Source organism: Notechis scutatus, chromosome 2, assembly GCF_049901735.1.
Source record: "Notechis scutatus isolate UNSWTSFEM ecotype Mainland chromosome 2, rNotScu1.2, whole genome shotgun sequence".
Taxonomy (NCBI): domain Eukaryota; kingdom Metazoa; phylum Chordata; class Lepidosauria; order Squamata; family Elapidae; genus Notechis; species Notechis scutatus.
The window spans coordinates 136,847,627-136,867,614 of record NC_142010.1 but is presented as its reverse complement, the minus strand read 5'-3'; the positions used below and the strand labels follow the sequence as shown (position 1 = coordinate 136,867,614).

The 19,988-nt window shown below is 35.6% G+C and overlaps 1 protein-coding gene across 1 annotated transcript; it reads right to left on the bottom strand.

Annotated features, from left to right (window-relative positions):
- Positions 1–1,610: 1,610 nt before the first annotated feature.
- PTGES3 (prostaglandin E synthase 3) lies at positions 1,611–19,520 on the bottom strand. The gene is made up of 8 exons (XM_026683871.2): positions 19,305–19,520; positions 10,590–10,703; positions 10,380–10,449; positions 9,221–9,319; positions 7,202–7,291; positions 6,721–6,783; positions 6,355–6,379; positions 1,611–3,052 (listed from the first exon to the last, which is right to left on the bottom strand). Coding segments are annotated over exons 1-8 (483 nt in total). The 5' UTR covers positions 19,307–19,520; the 3' UTR covers positions 1,611–3,032.
- Between the last annotated feature and the right edge of the window lie 468 nt (positions 19,521–19,988).

Genomic DNA, 19,988 nt, shown 5'->3' with positions numbered 1-19,988 from the left:
TGGTGTCAAACTGGTGGCCTGCGGGCCAGATGCGTCATGCACAGGCCACCCCTACCCTAGCTCCGGGGGAAAAAAATGTCATGCTACATCATGTGACAGCATTATACCACAAGTTTGACACCCATGTATTAAGTGATGGCAATTGCATGACATCATAACTATGTCATCTTTCCTCTCCCAAATGCCTCTTCTGGTAGCATCTATAGGGAGGCTGTGTCCAAAGAGATAAAAGCACTGGTTTGGCATCCCTTTGATGGATGTAGAATAGGGGTGGGATTACTATTACTATCATTATTGTGAGTTTTGACTCCCTCTTTTAGATATCTGTAGACTACAGGAAGTGAGAGTAGAAGGAATCTCAGAAAGTCAGATATTTGGCAGTGAGCGGTATTAGGGAGGCATGAGAAAGGTAAGGACAGGATTTTTTAAATTCTTGGTTACAGCATTGACATTATACAGTAGGTGTGCGTGAGAGTAAATTCTAGTCAATAAACCCAAGACAGAAGTGAGCGGGCTGAATTGATGTGCTAGGAATACACAGAACTGGGAAAAATTCTGAGTCAGAATGTGAAGTTTGGGTTTAAAGGAGTGCTTTGTATTTTGCTGCTCAAGCCTGCAATTTCTGATTAGCTTTTGGTTAAAATAATTAGATTTTAAGTGAAACAATTGCTTTGAAATTGGCTATGATGATGCCATCCATTTTGAATGAACATTCCTCATAGGAACTATTTTCAGAGACAGCTCAGAGCGGGTAAAGTTCCAACTATGACTGTTGAGGTTTTAGGTTAGTATTTAGAAGGGAAGATGAGCTAGATGTGAATTCAGCATTTAAAGGAATTTATAATTCAACAGAAGACAGATTTTTGTACTCCCAGATCTGCAACAAGAACAACTTTGGAAGTTGTGGGAGGTTCATCACTTGAGACTTTCAAGAAGAGATTGGATTACCATTTGTCATAAATGGTGTAGGGTCTCCTGCTTGGGCAGGGTGGTGGTTGGCCTAGATGACCTACAAGGTCCCTTCCAACTGTTAACCTGTATCTGTAAGAGATTTCAGGATTTTGCTAGATGATCATGATAAAGAAGGTCTATTTCTGAGGAATTCAGATATGTATACAGTACCTTTGTTGTATCAACACCGAACAATTATAGCACACACTATGAAGTCTTTAGAATTTGTTGATCCAGAGAATAAAAGTAAGCTGTTACTGAATATGCTCTCATGGAAGTCATGGCAGTTAACAATTTATAAATTATACCATTTATAAGCTCTGCTTGAATGGTAGCTACCCAAATGAGATGTGAAATATTTTGTTTGCCAGTATATGTAGGCTGTTTATCCCACAAATTAAGTCCAGCGAAACATCGACTTGACTAATCTTCAAACTAAAATAATATACACCATCCCAATCCATAATTTAATTTTATTAGTTTAAATTACAGTTAAAGGTTTCTTGCCTAACTTGCTAATGCTGAAATGGAAGGATGTTTGTCCAGGCTAGGGCCTTATTTGCCAACTTGTTAAGCAGAGTGTTGACTTGTGCCAACTCTACATTCAAGATTGACTATGAAATGAAAACAAATCCAGCTGAAAAGACAGGATTTCCCCCTTGATTTCCAAGTAATTTTATTCCAAATACCTTTGTTTGACCTCCATAAAATGCACATAAGATTACAGCTTAACTGAAAACACCAAATACATTAACCAAAATATGGAACTTGGAACAGCATATGACAAGATCCTGGGGCAGAGTGCATTGAAACACATTTAGAAATGCTTCTCTGTTCAGAATTAGTGTCTATATTCAATATTCTTCTGTAAATTCTTGTGGGTCAAACTGCAGTCACATATGTTCATTTAAAAAAATAAGTATTGCATAAATCAGGTGTGAAATGCAGAAGCTCAACATTTTAAGGGATGACTGTTTTTATTTTAATCAAATTACAACACTTCTTTTAAAATTGCTGTCAGTATTCAAAACTTACAAGTCCATTTTTTTTTAAGGGGAATCATTTGGGAATATTAATTTTTCCCTTCCTTCAAACAGCTTGAACAACCGTATATTATCCCGAACTCGAAATAAAAATACTTCATTCCAACAAATAGTAAGAATACATGAAGTTACAGCCAGCCAGACAGTTGACAGTCATGGAGTCTTCAACAGTTTATTAGAAATAATGTAGACATTAAAAAATCCCCACTGCTTTGAACACAAATTGAGGTTTTCAGGCTTATAAGCTGGTCAAGAAACAAAAAATCCAATAGTGTATTAACATTTTGTCACTTGCTTTCATATCAACAGTGCAAATACAATTTGGTCTAAATGTACAGATTGATAAGCAACAATGTACAGGCTCCATCTCCATAGCAAGAGATTCATGAGCTCTGAGGATCAAACAACCAAGTGTACACGCTTCACCCATTTTAAGTTTTAAGGGGGTTGCTAGTTTTAGCTAGGATATCTTGAACACTAACTAGTGATTAAATACAACAAAGTGAAAAGCATTAAACATTAGTGGAACATACCCTGAAGATACCCCTGGAGGTACAGCACTTTACCAGCTTAAATTTCCAAAGCCAATTAGAACATTGCTTCAGCCAGTTTTGTTCCAGCTACAAAACTTGAGTTGTCTGCAGTCCACAATGTAAGGGGGAAAAGTATACATTTACCACTTCATGTAAATTGTGTTTACCCATTGTAACATCTTACGATGAGGCAAAGAGGCATTATAAACCCTTTTATTGCAACTGATTTGACTGCCTATACCTCAAATATTTGTGTGATTGGGTTTTTGTTGTTCCTTTTTTTGGAAGTCTGGAAAACTTTCATGCTAACATTATTGCCTCATATAGCTTAAGACTGCCCCGAACAATGGTATGCACCAATCAATGAAGCTGCTTAAAACAGGTTGAAGATGAATTAAAGGATGCATTTTCTGTCTTTAGAGCTATCAACTCAGGAATTCTTATCTCAATTGTGAAATGTTGTGATGAAGTCTTTCCCCAAACCCCAAACATTTGTCAGTTTCTTTTATTCCAGGTCTGGCATTTCTAAAGGAAAAAAAGAGAGAGAGAGAGAAAAAAAAATATTGGTTGTTGCTTATAGCAATAGCCTAATTATTGTCAAGAAAAACATCTATAACTTTCAACATCCAAAAATATGACAATATATCATTTCATAGTTAAGCTAAAGTACACAAGGTTTAATAGCTTTCAGAGATATCTGGATTACTACCCCTAATGAGAATGTCCCATTCCATACAGGCATTCCTCAACTGGTGTCTGGTCACTAAGCCACTGTTTGAAACTCCAATGGACTCCAAAAAGGGGATTTATGAGCCAGAATCAACATTTCCACGTCCCTCCCACCCCATGATCACATGGCTTTTGTGGCCATTTACTTCCATTTTCCAGCAAAAACCACCTCACAGTGAAGAATGAAGTCATGTAACCTGTGGTATTTGCCTAACAACTGCTCCATTCTCTTAATGACTGCAAAAAAGGTTGTAAAATCAGGCAGTCACAAAATGACCCACTTTATGACTGACACAATTTCTCACTGAAATTGTGGGTTCAATTACAGTTGTAAATCAATGAGTACCCATACATTCTTTCCCAAATGTGCTAAGATCTGGATATATAGTGGCAATTTCCCACTATGTTTTATATTTTCCAATCACAGTGCAAGATACACTAATCCTTTCCCATTTCTCCAGCAGTCTTATTCCATAGGACTGTGGCCAGGGAAGAATAGATTGGTATGCAAATACAAGAGAGGCTGGCTAAAAACCAAAGGAAGTCTTTACTTTTTACATATACTTTGACATATATATGGGCAATATATTTGTAATTCCAACCAACTCAAAAGGTTTATTACACTGATGGGTAATACATAATGGTTTATGATATCACCTTCGCTAAACCACAACTTGAAAAAAGAAAGGCAACCCCATGTTAAATATTGGGGGAGGAGTAGTTAGCTTTTTAAAAGAGAATTCTACCATAAAAAAGGAAACATATAGGAGGTGAAAGAGATTCATTTCAAACTAGTATTATGTAAACAACCTTTTCTAACCTGGTAAATGTACTGATATCCACTCAAACCCTACATAAGGTACCATAGTGAGCAAGGGTGATGTAGAATGTAAGACTTAAGTATGACCTTTGCCCATGAAGTGTCAACAGCCAGAGGAAAACTGAAAATAACTGATTGCAGCACTTAAGGATTTATAACCAAGTAGACCACAGCAATAGAAATAATTTCTATGCCATTTTATCAGTCAGATGAGCAGCATAGAAATTTAATTAACAGGAATAAAGAGTAATATTATGTTTAAATAAAAACTGATTAGTGTTTTCTTACTAAAAACAGATTTCCTGCCAGACCTCAACTTTCATGCTTAAAATTATTGGCTCCTGGATCAGTATTGAGTGAGGAATTCAAAGCTACAGTGATAAACCAACCGAAAGTATATTACTTCCGAGCTTATTTGCCACTCTCTAGTTTCCAAATTGTTGGTCATTTTATCTAAAAAGCCCTAACTTGGGATTTCATTTCTCAAAGTGGCCTTCTCCAATGTAATGTACTCTAAATACTAAATACCACCACCTGCTGAAATTTGTAGGAGTGTGGAATCACTAACCCATGTGCAAAATCTATCCCAATGGTAGACTGAGCATTTAAAATAGGTTAAAAAGTAGTTGATACATGAGCTGCCTTATATATAGTGGATATTAAGTTTACATACCTGTTAAAATGCCAGATTTTTGAGATGTAAAAAAAATCAGACCGAGATCCATCACTTCAGCATTTTTCTACCCTTAATATGGCATACACGCTGTACAATAGAGCACATAAGCTATACAAGCACATAAGCTGTACTTGAAACTTTTAAGGGGAAAAATAACATTAAAATGAACAATAACATGGTTGCATAACTGTGCACACTCTTAAACTACTCTGTGGAAGCACCTTTTGATTTTATGATAGCATTCATTCTTCAGGAATAGGAACTTATCAGCATGGTACATCTTGCTATGGGAATCTTTGTCTGCTCATCCTTGTAAAAGTGCTCTAAATCTATCAGATTTCAAGGGCATCTCTCGGGCACAGCCCTCTTCAGGTTACCCCAGATTTTCAATTGGATTCAGGTGTGATATTCCAAAAATTTTGTCTTCTGGTGAAACCATTCTTTTGTTGATTTTAGATGCTGAAAGGTGGAACCCCTCTTCACTTCAGTAGAGGCCTGATGTTTTGTGCTGAAATTGACCGATATTTGCAACTGTTCATAATTTCCTCCACTTTGACTACAACCCCAATTCCAGCTAAAGCAGCCCCAAAGCATAATGCTGCCACCACCATGGTTCAGTGTGGGTAATTTGATGATGTGCAGTGTTGTTTTTACACAAGACATCCTTTTTGGAGTTCTGGCCAAAAAATTCTATCTTGGTCTTATGGACCATAGCACATTTTCCCCACATACTTTTGTTATTTGATATAGGTTTTGCAAAATGTAACAAGGCTTGGATGTTTTTCTTTGTTTGAAAAAGGCCACCCTACCTAAAAGCCCAGATATATGAAAAATACAAGAGATTTCTATCACTACTTGCCAGAAATTCCAACAGCTCCTTTAATGTTGCTGTAGGCCCCTTGAACTAGTTTTTTTCTTGCTTTTTCGAAGATTTTGGAGGACTATCCAATTTTTGGTAATGTCACTGTTATGCTATATTTTCTCTCCCTGATGACTATTTTCACTGTGTTTCCTGGCTTTGGAATTTTTTTCCTGATTGATACCTTCCAACAAGGAGATCCCTGAGGCAATTGAGTAAATGTCAAAATAATCCTACTAAAACAGGATTTTGAACTTTATATGGGCTTGATCACTTCAACTGATGGCAGGTGTGTACTGATTACTATTTAATATCAGTTTGAAGGTGATTGGTTAATTCTGAACACAGACACATCCCTACGTATACTTATGCAACCATGTTATTGTATGTTTTTATTATTTTCCCCCCAAAAGGAAATTTGTTTTGTAATTGAATTGTACAACTTCTATGTTATTTTAAAGGTGGAAAAATTATGAAGTGACTTATTTTGATCCAATTTTTTTACAACTAAAAAACCTGACATTTAACAGGGGTGTGTAAACTTTTTATATTTACTGTACAAAGCAAGTTTTTAAAAAAGAAAATTACCTACAACAGCAACATTAATTAACTATCCTTGGTTGAAATAGAAAAGATGAGGTATGGAAGCTACAAACCAGTAATTATTAACAAGTTCCCCGTATTTTCTCAATTTTACAAAAAGTATAATACAGCAAATGAATGTCCTAAAACAATCAACTTACTTTCATCATCACTATCTGGTGAATCCTGTAACAAAAAGAGACAAAGTTAACAAGTAAATTCAATGTACTGCTTTAAAAAGCCATATAGCAGTAAATGAAAAAATTATTCTGTGGGCCTCCGTAGTCAAGTCTTTATAAATGGAATATTTCAGGCCCAAAACCAAACATGTTTAAATATGCAAGGCATTTTTAACATCAAATTTAATATTGCAAAATGTGCAAATATTATCTTTGTTCCAAATTAAGTTCATGTAGACATTTCCAAAAGAAGTTTCTAGTATGTCCACAGAAATTCCTATGCATGTTTACATGGTGTCATCAACATTCATATTTCAGATGAAATATGCCTTATAGAAAACTACTCACATCATCTGCTCCATCTACTTCTGGCAAATCTACATCTTCATCACCACCCATGTTGTTCATCATCTAATTACAAAAGAAATATAATATTCAGTAAGGTTTCGTATTATTATTTTGGACCTGAGCAACCTAAAGGAAGATTTGTTCCTTTTTATACCAAGAATTAAACTTTACCATTAATAATAGTGCTCAGTACCAATTAAACCATCCTACAGCATTGAAACCCTTTTCAGGTTCCAATCACTATCACAGAATCTCATGATCATATACATAAATGATTAAAATCTTTCTCACATAAAAATGGGATCTTGTGAAACTGACATTCTTATGTGAAATTTCATGAGATCACTTCAGCCCTATTTTTTTTAAAGAAAAACTTTCTGTGTTACAAATATATAAATGTTCTGCAACAGCATTATAATCAATCCAGCACTCATTCGGGCCATGTTGCCAGCATTACTTTTATATAAAATATTCCACTTACTTCAGAAAAGCGATCAAAATTGGACATATCTTCATCAGAATCATCTTCCCAATCTTTCCAGTTGTTAAAATCCACACTAAGCCAATTGAGCTATGGATATAGAAAGAAAACAATTCAGGCTCCTTGTAATCAAGTGAGCATGTTAAATAATTTGAAAAGTTTAGGAATCTTCAAACGGAAAAACGCTTATTTGATTCTCTTCCACTGATAAAGTTTTCCATCCTTAGGAAAACTAAGAGGGAAAAGGAAACAAAATCACCTCCTCTCCACTTTGCTCCACTAGAGCAAGCCTAAACTGGATGAGGTTTCCACCACCATTCCAAATAGATCACCAATGATATAGAAATCTTCTCTTCATTAATCCCTTCCCATTGTCTTGTAATTCCCTAGTATTTATAATTTCAATCTGATTATGAGAAAAGCAGTCTTAATAGGCCTGCATCAAGAGTTGCGCCAACATTTATACTTACAAATACGTTCAACAAGTAAGGAAAGGAAGAATTAGAGCAAAGACCACCCAATCTCTTTCTTAGAGAATGAAATGATGAATATGCACCATGGAACATGCAAAAAATGAGTATGCACTTGTGACTGTTTGTAAGACATGGGATAAACATACATAGCACAGTTGTACAGTAACTAATAAATGTTCTAATCTCAAAACTGTTTCAAATGTTCTGAGCTTGAAACAAAGCACAGGTATTTAAATATATTGTGCTGTGGTTTATTTCCCAGGCAGGTAATATTCCATATTCAAAGACAAATACATACTACTTTAAGGTTGTGTAAATGCAAAGCTTTGGGCTGGTTGATTTGTTGAGCTTTGTTAACATGTACTTTCTGTACATTCTTTTATCTTACTGATGCTGTGCTTAAGGGTACATTGTTGGTTTAAACAGGTTTGTTTTACTAGGCAGGCTTTACTCTATGTATATTTTCATGCCCTTTTTGTAATTTCTAAAATGCTTTAAAACATATCCAAGACTAAAGAATATCACCGTGGAATTGTCATTAGGCAAGTTCTTTTTTTAACCTGTATTGAGCTTATGTAATTTACTTTCCACTGACTCGATTCCATATTACTACATTTTTTCAAAAATGTGTTAGGCTGGCTGATTTAGAGCTTGGAGCAGCTATTTATTATCGCATTGTACAATATAGGTAGTCCTCACTGTATGACCACAACTGAGTCCAAAATTTCTGTTGCTAAATGAGACATTTGTTAAGTGAGTTTTACCCCATTTTATGACCTTTCTTGCCACAGTTAAGTGCATCAATACAGTTGTTAAGATTCACATAGTTAAGTGACTTCCCCATTTATTTTGCTAGTCAGAAGGTCGCAAATCATGATCACATGAACCTGGGACAGTGCAACCTTTATCAATATGAGTCAGTTGCCAAGCTCTGAATTTTGATCATGTGACCATAGTGATGTTGCAGCAGTCACAAGTCATTTTTTTCAGTGTCACAACTTTGAACAGTCACTATATGAAATGTTGCAAGTTGAGGACTACCTGTATATTAATGAAATATATAGAGGATTTCAATACGGAAAGCTGCACTGTAAATTAAAATTAATTATTTTTAAAACAATTAAAAGTAATAACAAAGGCTATCATTTTATTAGCTGGGTGGTTTCTTTAGTTTTTCATTCCTGGGCAATGGAGAGATATTCTACATTATTTGAACTAAGTGCTAAATAAAATAATGCGGAGATTAGTTCTCTTTGTCCTATGTTAATGCATTTGCCAAGAGTATAGGTATTTAATTTAAGGAAGAAACTGCTGAAAACAGAGGATAGCAGGCATACGTTTTTAAAAACAATACATTCAGTTGTTGAAGGATTTTACATTTTGAAGCTTAGCTATTCTGTTCAAGCTCAATTAAAATATATCTTCCATTTTATACATATCCCAACATATTGTGTAGGGTTGAGTATTCAAAAAACGCAAAGTGTGTTTAGAAGGGGGGCTTGTTTTAATAGTTTAAGAGTGGTACAAAATGTAAAACAGTTTTTACCTTAGCTTTCTCTTTTGTTAACCGTGGCCATGACTGGCCAGATTCTCCTTTTCGTAAACAACATAAAACAGATCTGTCTGTTCTTTTATGCTTAGATTCCTAAAAATAAAAATTCCTTTATTATCAGTATGTCTAGTTCTTATAACATGAGATAAAGTAAGGCTGTTTCTAAGTTATACTATAAAGAAATCAGATTTGCCCAATTAAATGACCTCCCACCACATATTGTTCATATAATTTTTGGCATTACATGGTTTTTCTGAATGTAAAGAAGACCACTGTAATATGAAAGTGCATTCAATCACATGGCTCCCAGCCCGTAGTATGGTACAATAAAAATGATGCAAATGCATAAACATAAGAATATACTATTGGAAATATATAAGACTAAAACTCTATTTCCAATCGAATAGAAGAGCCTGCTCTGCTTAAATCCAATGTAATGAACTCCCGAACAGCATAAACTCTTCAATGTATATTACTCGGTGTTAACAGAGACAGCCACAAATAATTCTTTCCCAATAAAATAATCTTACAATCTGTAATTAGTCACCATTCTCTAAGAGGAATGGCAATAATGGAGGTGAAGAAGACATACTAAATCAAGTGCATCAGTGAAGGGGTTTCAAACTAAAGCGTCCTGAAAATGAATAGCAGTAAAAAAAAAATCAAATTGCTGAGCTTACTGCCCTTTTGTTGCTTTAAAGAGCTGCATTTTGTTTTCTTACTTCTTTTGCTGTTCATTTCAGAGAATCCATCCAAGAATGCCATTCCCTTATGAAGGCTGAGCAAAAACTGGGGACACTAAAGATGAGCCTTCAAGAAGGAGCGTCCTCAGAGTTCAGCTCAGCCTATCAAATGAGAAGGAAGCACCTCCCATGTATGGATGCTCTGAACAGCTCATCTGGAGAAAAAAAAAATCAAAATTGTATGCACAATTCCTTGTGGTAACACATTTCTAGGAATTTTACAAAAAAGCAAATATATATAATGAGCTTTGTTAAAAATTTGGCATTATACAAATAAATGAGAATAAACAATAAGGATGAGAATTTGGCAGCTTAACATTTCTACATAATCATAGCCTTGGCAGTCTAAAATGTTACACCTGTGTTTCTGACATGTTAAAACTAAGTGTATGATTAAGAAAGGAACTTACGTTTGGATCAATGGAATTATAAAGATCAATTTCATTTGAATGTTTGTAGTTATCATTTCCTCCAAGACAACTGCAAGAAAATAAAAAGTCAAGTTCTCTCAATATCAACAAAGAGCCCATTTATTCATATCAATGCTGTTCATGCTCAGCGTTTAGTCTGTTGTAGTGGGCAGCTATAATAAATTTAATGAAATAAAATGATTTACTTACGTGAATGTAAGTCTGGCTTTCTCAAATTTTACATTAACATCTTTACTGTCTTCAACACAAAATTCAATAAAGACGTAATCCCTTCGGTCATACCACTTTGCTGAAGCAGGCTGCCTAAAAATAATTTGAGAAATATATTAATACTATTGTTCATTTGTTTGTTTGTTTGTCAAACATGTACAATTATCCAACAACCATCTGCCATACAATACAATAAAATATTGGTTGCTAATGTAACTAATTTTTCATTTTCCCTGATTAGTTGTTTTCATACAGCTCTACTGTTCATTGTTATTACCTTTCTGTTTTTTACATTAAATTACGATTGCTTAGAAATTTTGTTTTAGTTTTCTAGAGTATACAATTATGTAAACTTGCAGTTTGGGACTGGACTAAATTGACTGTTAGACCTCCCCTTCAGCTTTGGCTAAATGCAGTAACAGCAATAAAGTGTTAATAAACTGCTTTTCTTTTTTAAAAACTGCTTTAAGGTCAAGCATAAAGGTAGGCCAAAATCTATAGATGTATTTGAACAATTTGTAGTTGACTCCCCTAAGTCAAACTATTAAAATATAAAAACTGGAATTATGTAGATGGGAATATTAATACTGAAACCAGAAAAAAGAAGTTTGTTCATTAACCACAAGCTTGTCTACTGCATCCTCCATTCTTCTTTTGTCTCAAGATTGTTGAATATTGGGGCTTGCATTAAAACACCACCACCCAACCTTTTGGGTGCCAGGGAGTGGTTCTGTGGAGGGCATTTTTTCTGCAGACTGGGGAAATGTTGTTTCATACACTGCCTAGATCCCGAGGGTGCACGGATGGAGCTTTGTTCATTTGCAAGGTTCAGTTCCATAGGAGCTGCAGACCACTGCATTAAAAAATGGAAATTGAAATGAAGACTTCAACTTATCCTTAATTTATAATCATCTACTTTTGCCATATTTATTATAGGTACAATTTAAATTCCAAAGTTTGGTAGTTAAATAATCAGTCATCAGGTAGATGGGTGTTTTTTTTTTTTTTTTTGGGGGAGAGGAAGCAACACAACTTTTAATCTAGTACTGAAGATACCAGCATATGTTTAGAAATCTTATATTTTTAATAGCTAAGTATAGTATAAGTTAATGATTTCTCAAATATAAGAAACTTTTCTTAAAGGAGAATGAAATTAAGAGAGAAATGATAAACCCCAAAATTCTCTCTCTAGTACTTTTAGAATTCTAGTTCTGGTTCGCTACAGGTATTCTTATAATCTAGTAATATATTCAGTAACTTTCAATTTTTCAGGATTTAGAAGATGCAAGAATCTATAGCCCAATTTATACTAAGTGGCAAACAGCACTGTGTATTTCTCCAAACACTAACTTCTAAATTATAGATACGGTAGAATTTTTATTATAAACATCATAACCAATAAAAGTAAAACTACATGTAGTTCAGGGTTGAACTGTGGAGTCACTTGGTGCTCTTGGCACTTGGATCCTTGCAGATGTTTCATTACCTAACTAGTTAATCATTCTAAGTTTTTTGTTGTCTCTTTTAAGTGGTGTGTGGATGTGATTTATTCCTATGTATCTATTGATGGCTGACTATACCTCAATGGCTTGTTAACTACCTATAAACTACATTTACACACTATTCAAGAGATAATATTTAAAAAGTTAAGGCGGAATCAAAAAGACCAAAACACAGTATTTGCAGCAGCCAACAACAGCAGGCAATCAAGCAGAATAGTGTATTCTACCAAAGAGAAAACCACACTCTTACCAACTGGGCAAGCAATAAGCAAGGAGCAAATCCCACACTCACCAGTACTGATGATGTTACCTAGTGAAGTAATGAAAAACAGCCAAGATCAAAGAGCATCAAAAACTCCACAAATCTTCATATTTCCCATTCAGGGAAACTCCAAATAAGAGTGCTACAGAACTAGAGCACAATTCTTACCAAGTTACTGCTAGTGAGAGATGAAGCATTCCTTCACATTTATGCTATTGTGATTCACATTAAGATAATAAACCTCTTGATTCCACAATAAAGCAAATGCATGGCAATGATTTGGACAATCCTTGCATTAATATACTATACTAAGAACACATATGCAAAAATTTTAAAGAGTGGATTACTGCTATGTTCATAAAGGACTCAAAATGGGATCCTAAGTTTTACCCAGGAGACCAATTATACCCTCACATACTGAATATTGTGAAACTATAGAATATAAGAAATTCATAACATACACGTTCTATTAAACAGTTGCTCCTGGCATAGCATATAGCCAAGTTTTGTTGCCATGGTTTTGACATAAACAAAGACAAAGCCAGCAGATCAAGAGAATTTCTGCAAAGCAGTAAGCATCAAAAGGCAGCATACATCTATGCACCATTGCATCTTTTTTTACTGTTTATTTTGCACCAAGTTGAATACTTCATATTGACTCTGAGGTGCAATTACTAAAAGAACACTCATTACCTTGAGACCAATGGTGCATTTTCTTTTTCTGGAAGGATTCTTGAATCTGGAATTTCCATATTTAAAAACAACATGTGTTAAATTCCAGAAGGCTATTTTGATTTTAGGGTTTTTTAAAACACAGAATTCTCTGTAATCCACAGAACAATAATCTAAATTTACTGTAAACTTTTTGCTTAGTGTTCGTAAGAATTGGGTTGTTCCAAGTTGCCCAGTCACTTATTTCTTCTCAGTAGGAGGCAAAAACTTTCCATTATGCCTGAATTCTTGCAACTGTTGTGCCCTACAAACTAGACTGAAATTACATTTGGATTTGATTTCTAATTCCTGGTTTGGGAAAGGAAAATCTAGAGAAAGTTCAATCTCAGATGTAAAGGGTAAATGTTTGCCTCCTTATTAATTTTTTATTGATTTAGCAGAAAGAACCAAATAGGGAGAATAGTGAATGGTGGAATTTTCAGCAATTGTAGCTTAATGTTAAATCCACATAGTTTTTTGCTGCTTTTAGGCATCCTCTGAATTGGGACAAATTTGGAAGAACAATGCTCCCTTCAGGTTAGTTCTATAAGAACTTACATTTTACAAAACTATACAACCTATTTGTCCATTTAACCTTACTGTTCTAGTAAAGCAGTTTTTAAAATGTAACCATAATTCTAAAGTTTTATCAATGATTCTCATTTTAATTAGGACTGTTTTGAAAAAAATGACTGTAGAATATATTTAAGTCTTAAGAGCATGTTAACATAATTATAAATGGAGAAAAACATTTAAGACCTCAAAAAACAATTGGATTGAGCCTTCCATCCTTCTGAGGTGGGTAAAATGAGGATATTGCATATTGCCCCCAGATTGTTGGGGGCAATATGCTGACTCTGTAAATCGCTTAGAGAGGGGTGTAAAGCACTGTGAAGCGGTATGCTATTGCAAAAAGGCATATTTTTATGTTAAATTACTAAAAATTTAAGTCAATTCAAATTGGGCTTAGAGTATTGCTAGATTTAATATTTCAGGTTATATAAACCTAATCTTTCAATCAACTGCTACCATCAGAGATAATTAATATACTTCACCTGATCAAGTAATCTTATCTTTAGAAAATCCTACTGCCTTGTTTATGAATTGTAGTCAACTAGATGCACAATATAATTTCCACAATACTAAAAGAAGCCAATTCTATCTCAAAACTATCTCAAAAAATACTAAAATATTTGCCATAACATGTAATTTTTAATACTGCAAGGTACTCTTGACGAATGTATCTTTTATGTTCACTGAGATCATTTGCACCAAGACTAATTCCTTGTGTGTCCAATCACACTTGGTCAATGAAGAATTCTATTCTATTCTATACAATACACCTTCATATTTTGACACAGATATATACTCTAAAAGCAGATTACAATGGACAATCAGAGCTAGCTTAAAGAAATAACAATTTCAGGTTTTTAACATCAGTATCATGCAATTGTTGTTTAATTTCCTTTATCCCTTTTCTCACTGAAATTATTTGTGCAATGTATTAGTTTCTGACATCTGCTATGGGTTGAACAGTCAAAGCATAAGGATTTTTTTCTTAGTGGTGAGGCCCTGCTGCCATTGTATAAGACCCATATAGAACCCAATTTTCTTACAGACGTATACATGTAGTCCTTGACTTATGATCATAATTGAGCCCAAAATTTATGTTGCTAAGAGAGACATTTGTTAAGAGAATTTTGCCCAATTTACGACCTTTCTTGCCACATTAGTTAAGTGAATCATTGCCATTGGCAAGTTAGTAACACGATTGTAAAATGAATCTGGCTTCCCCACTGACTTTGTCAGGTTGCAAAAGGTGATCACATGATCTACTGTAGTCATAAACGAGTCAGTTGCCAAGTGTCTCAATTTTGATCATGTGACCATGGTGATGCTGCAATGGTTGTGTGAAAAATGGTCATAAGTCATTTTTCCCCAGTATCATTGTAATTTTGAACGCTCACTAAATTAACTGTTGTTAAGTCAAGGATTACTTGTACTACAAGGAAGATCATTTATACCAAGTTTTTTTCCCCGAAAGCTTATCTAACATTATCAATATTCTTTAGTGAAGGAACTTTCTAAAATAGTTTAAAATGACTTTCTTATATGAAGTATTTTTAAGCACTCAAATTATATTTAAAAATACAAAACAATCACACCTACTATAGATATTGATGTACATGGTAAAATAGAATTTGATATACTAACCAAGTTCCAGAAATGTATGTGCTGCTATTCAATTCAAAAACATTGTGCCAAAAAGGAATTACTTTGGTTTATACTTTACATAGTTTAGGAAACACTTTACCTATTGTCTCAAGATTCAATTTAACAAATCTAACCACAAAATAACAAAAAAAGAATATACTGAGCTCATTTCCTGGACTTTAAAGTACCAGACTGTATATATAGTAGCTAAGAAACAAGTTTTAGATGATTGGACTTGCATTCAGCAGGGTTAAGAATACTAGGTGATCATTACAACAAGGACACAAATTTTGCATGGAATAAAATAGAAAATTAAATCTGGTCAGTAGAAATTCAGTTACAAACTATCCAGCAACAATCTTATATCAAAACAAATGGGAAGAAATAGGTATCAACCATAGTTAAACCAAATAAGTGAATGATTACTTTTCATCTTATGTTTTAAGAACAATACTTTAATTGTAAGAACTGTTAAGGATTACTGAAATATACTAATTTTCTCCTAATGTCATACTTTCAACTTCTTATATAACAAAACTGCCCTTTTATAAAGTACTAAGTTCTCACCATCCTAAATTATCATTTGAATTGCTATATAAAGGGTTATTATTACATTCTGGAATATCCATTGTTAGCTATATAATTCAATACATTAAATCTTAAAGTTGTGATGCATATGAATTAGGGAAGGTAAGGTGTGAAACCCAGCGTGTTCCATTTTCCTTACTATCTACCATATGCATTTCCAACTTTTGACACATTTAACATCGGATGTTGTCACAGAAACTCCATGTTCGTAAAGCCACAAATATGTATCACATTGCAGGAGCATCCTATTTCTAAACTATGTTCCTAACAGCATTATATGACAGCATATAATGATTTAATGTGTTTTTCATTAAAGACTCCAGATCCCTATAAAAAGTCCTACATAGGACTCAGTTGTTGGTAATTTCAATTACCCATTATGGAAGTTTATCTTTAAGAGATGTTTTAAGTGTGTAAGCATAACTAATATAAAACTTAGGTATGGGTAGCAGAGTTAGCCCCAAATGAATAGTTCATCTCTTGATATGGTGAATATGTAATTTGTCTCTACATCTAAATCACACAAACCATAGTTACGTAACATTTTACCCATAAAACATGATTGAAGACTACAGTTTGAAAATGGCTTCCAGTTCTATTTGAAGACAAAGGCTTATACAAATTATTTAGAATGACTCAAATATACCATGTACTGGTTTATCAAACCAGAAAGTGAATAATGCACAGCCTTTTTCAACCTGGTCTCCCTTGAACTTAAAATTTCTAGAAGTCCTATTTCAGCATGGATATTACTAAGAATTCTGAGAGCTGAATTTCACACTTAAGATAACTGAATCAAAGCATTTTCAGGGAGGAGATAGTAGCAGTATATGACCCTGCAGACACAGATGTTTAAACAATACAGGTAATCCTTGATTTATGACAATTGACCTCAAACTTTCTGTTACTAAGTGAAACATTTGTTAAGGTGTGCCCATTTTACCAACTTTCTTGCCACGTTAAGTGAATCACTGCAGTTATTCAGTTAGTAACATGATTGTTAATAGAATCTGGCTTCCCAACTGACTATCAGATCACAAAAGATGATCACATGACACTGCGTCATAAATATGAGTCAGTTGTCAATGGTCATAAGTAACTTTTTTCAGAGCAGTTAGTTGTAACTTTAAATGGTCACTAAATGGACAGTTGTAAATCAAGGACTAACTGTAGTAAGCAACATGTGACTGTAGATCCTGTTTCCACCAGAGATCAATAACATTTCTTATATTAATCATCTTATGAGAGTGATCCAAACAGCAAACAAATGGTCAAGACCACTACGAATTGTACTAAGCCAAAATGCTTCAATCTCTTAGATCTTCCAGGTACAATTTCAGAACCATCTTAAAACAGTATGTTTAACTCCATATTATACCTGCACAACAAGCAGCATTTTGCATCCTTATCAGTATAAAGTTGTCAAATGTCATTCTCAAAAAACTTTCTGGCTTGATTGAGCTGAACTTCATTCCCCAATCAAGCAACAGCAATATATTCTAAATACAAAAATCTTCACTCCCCTTTGAAAAAAGTATTCAGCCCCAAAACATGTGCCAATACTGATATTTAGAGAGGACATTTCTAAATCTTCCTAAATCATTAATGCAGAGCAACTGCTCTTTCCACACTAGTTTGGATAACAAGCAAACAAGGGAGCAATCCAATGTGGAGTTTTGATCTGTAGTTTATCATAATCATTTCTGTTCTTGGTTAAAGTTTTCATCTACACCACACATTCTCTCCTAGAATTTTGCTTTCCTCAACTGTTTTATGCCAAACTGAAATCTACTTTCAGCTTGGAATAAAGCTATTATTCTACAATTAGAAAATAAATTCATTGGAGAGCATTTGGAAGGAGAGGCCTCCCCTCTTACACCAACAGATAAAATGAAAATGATTACATCCAAATAATAAAATTGTTACAGCAAAACTTAGGCAAAATCAAAACTGTAATATAACTTCAAGATATTAAGATTAAAACTTCAGTTATAGTGTAATTCTTGATGACTCCATGAACATATCTATGTAATTTTCTTGGGAGGATGATACAAATTGTCTGCAATTGTCTTTTTCCAGGATTTCTGATTTTCCCATCTGGCATACAATTCTGGTACATCTCAGTGGTCCAAGCAGTCACCTGGAATCAACAGACTCAAACACACACACAAATTTAGCACTAACCAGATTTGATTCTATTTAACTTTGAAAGAAACTAAGGTTAACTAGCCAGTAACTTGAGCAAAACATACATTCTTATATTGGCAAGCCCTTTGAACCTAATTAAAGGTCAGCTAAATTTTCATCTTATGTCAGAATAAACAGTTTCCAGAGCAAGAAAACTCATTCAAAAATGGATTCACAATTTACTTTGAGATAATTGTTACCAGCACTGCAAGTATTCTCATTGCTTATAAATCTACCCATTACCACTCACCCATTACCACTTATAAATCTACCCATTACCACTCCTACCCATTTACCACAGCAAACAGGATTTGCCTTTGGTTTTATCGCTTTCACTATTGCTCATGGGAGTTCCCCCCCACTTTAGTACAGTATGTACTCGCACATTCTTCAACCTGATTTCCATTATTCTTCCTTTTACAAGCCCACAAGTCTTATTCCCATATTAAAACATACTTCAGTGCAACAAGTAATACTGTGGGGAAAAAAACCAGTTGTTCTAACCCCTCCCTGTAAACCGTAAAAACTCCATGCTATTTCATTCACATTTTGATCGCCTTAGCTGCATTATTCCCTCCCTTCACAGAAATCTTGTCTCCTGTATGACCTTGCTTCTTAGCTCCTAAAATAAAAGCTGCTTTACAACTCTCTTCCCTACGAGCCTACCACCACCACCCGCCCCAGTTTAGACAAGTAACCATTTTCCTCACAATTTAGCCTGGCACATGCTGCTTAGTTCTTCTATATCAGATATTACACAACACAACCAGTTTTTAGATCGCCACCTTCCCAAGGATTTTGACCGCTCCAGCAAGAAACCACCTTAGTCGGTAATTTCGGTACAGATTAAAGGGAAGGGAGGTAGGTTGGTTTAAGTTGGAGCCGAGGACGGTGGCGAGGTCTTCGGAGCAGAAGAAAGTGCGCTCTGCACGTGCACAGAGGCACTCTTCTCCTATAGATTTAAAGAAGCAACGCCCGGGTAACAAACCGCACCACATGCCAGGGTAAACCCCGCGTTAGGCCGCCTTTCTCTCACCGCTCCATCATTAAATACTACCGTCCACACACCCGCTCCCCTACCAGGTCTAGGCTCAATAAAAGGCACGGGTGGGTCTCTGAGGGAAAGGTTTTCGCCATTTCCCGATAATACACGTTCATCCATCCGGCTGCCACACGCCAGGGACCATCCGAAGCCACTTCGACCGTTCCCGGCCCGCCTCACTCACTCACATGGCGAGCGATGTTAGCAGCGACGGCGGCTCCTACTCGTGCTCCTTCCTCTTTCTCCGTCTCTCCAAAGGACTCGGACCGGAAAAAACGAAGGCGGGACTGAAGGTCTCCCGGCTAGGACGAGGTGGTGGCAGGGTGGCGATGGGAGCGGCAACGACGGTAGGAGCGGCGGCGGCTCGTCCTCGGGGCTGAAAGGCCTGTTACCCACAATGCCGCGCGTGCGCGCGCTCTCTCGCGCTCTCGCTCCTTCTCCAGCAACGGCGGCTTCCAGGCAGCTGGTGACGCAGCAAAATACTCACCCCCTCCCCGCCCCACATCCACCATCCCTTTCAGGCATGGTAAAGTACGCATGCGCACTACTCGCCACCACCTTGCCGCTTCGTCGTTCTCAACCGCGCGCTTATCAAAACCCGCCGGATGTTTTGTACTGCGCATGCACGTTCTCCCCCACCCTCACCCCTTCCCAATACGCACGCGCAACGCTGTCTTTCGCGCACATTCTCTTGCAAGGCCCGCCGTCACAATTCAGATAGCGACGCGTGCGCGTTTTTAACTTTCGCGCATGTTCTCGTTTTTTCTGGACCTTCTAGGCCTAGGCGTTTGACCCGTTTTCAGCGCATGCGCAGAAGATAAAGGTTTACAGTTTTAGTTGCCAGGCCACCGCCGGTCGGTTTAGGATTTGCT

Excerpts from the sequence above, each read along its gene's own strand:
- PTGES3 (XM_026683871.2), bottom strand. Across the intron at positions 10,450-10,589 it reads AAAGCCAGACTTACATTCAC|TTGTCTTGGAGGAAATGATA; the intron begins GTAAGTAAATCA and ends ATTTTCTTGCAG. Across the intron at positions 6,784-7,201 it reads ATTTTGATCGCTTTTCTGAA|ATGATGAACAACATGGGTGG; the intron begins GTAAGTGGAATA and ends TTTTGTAATTAG.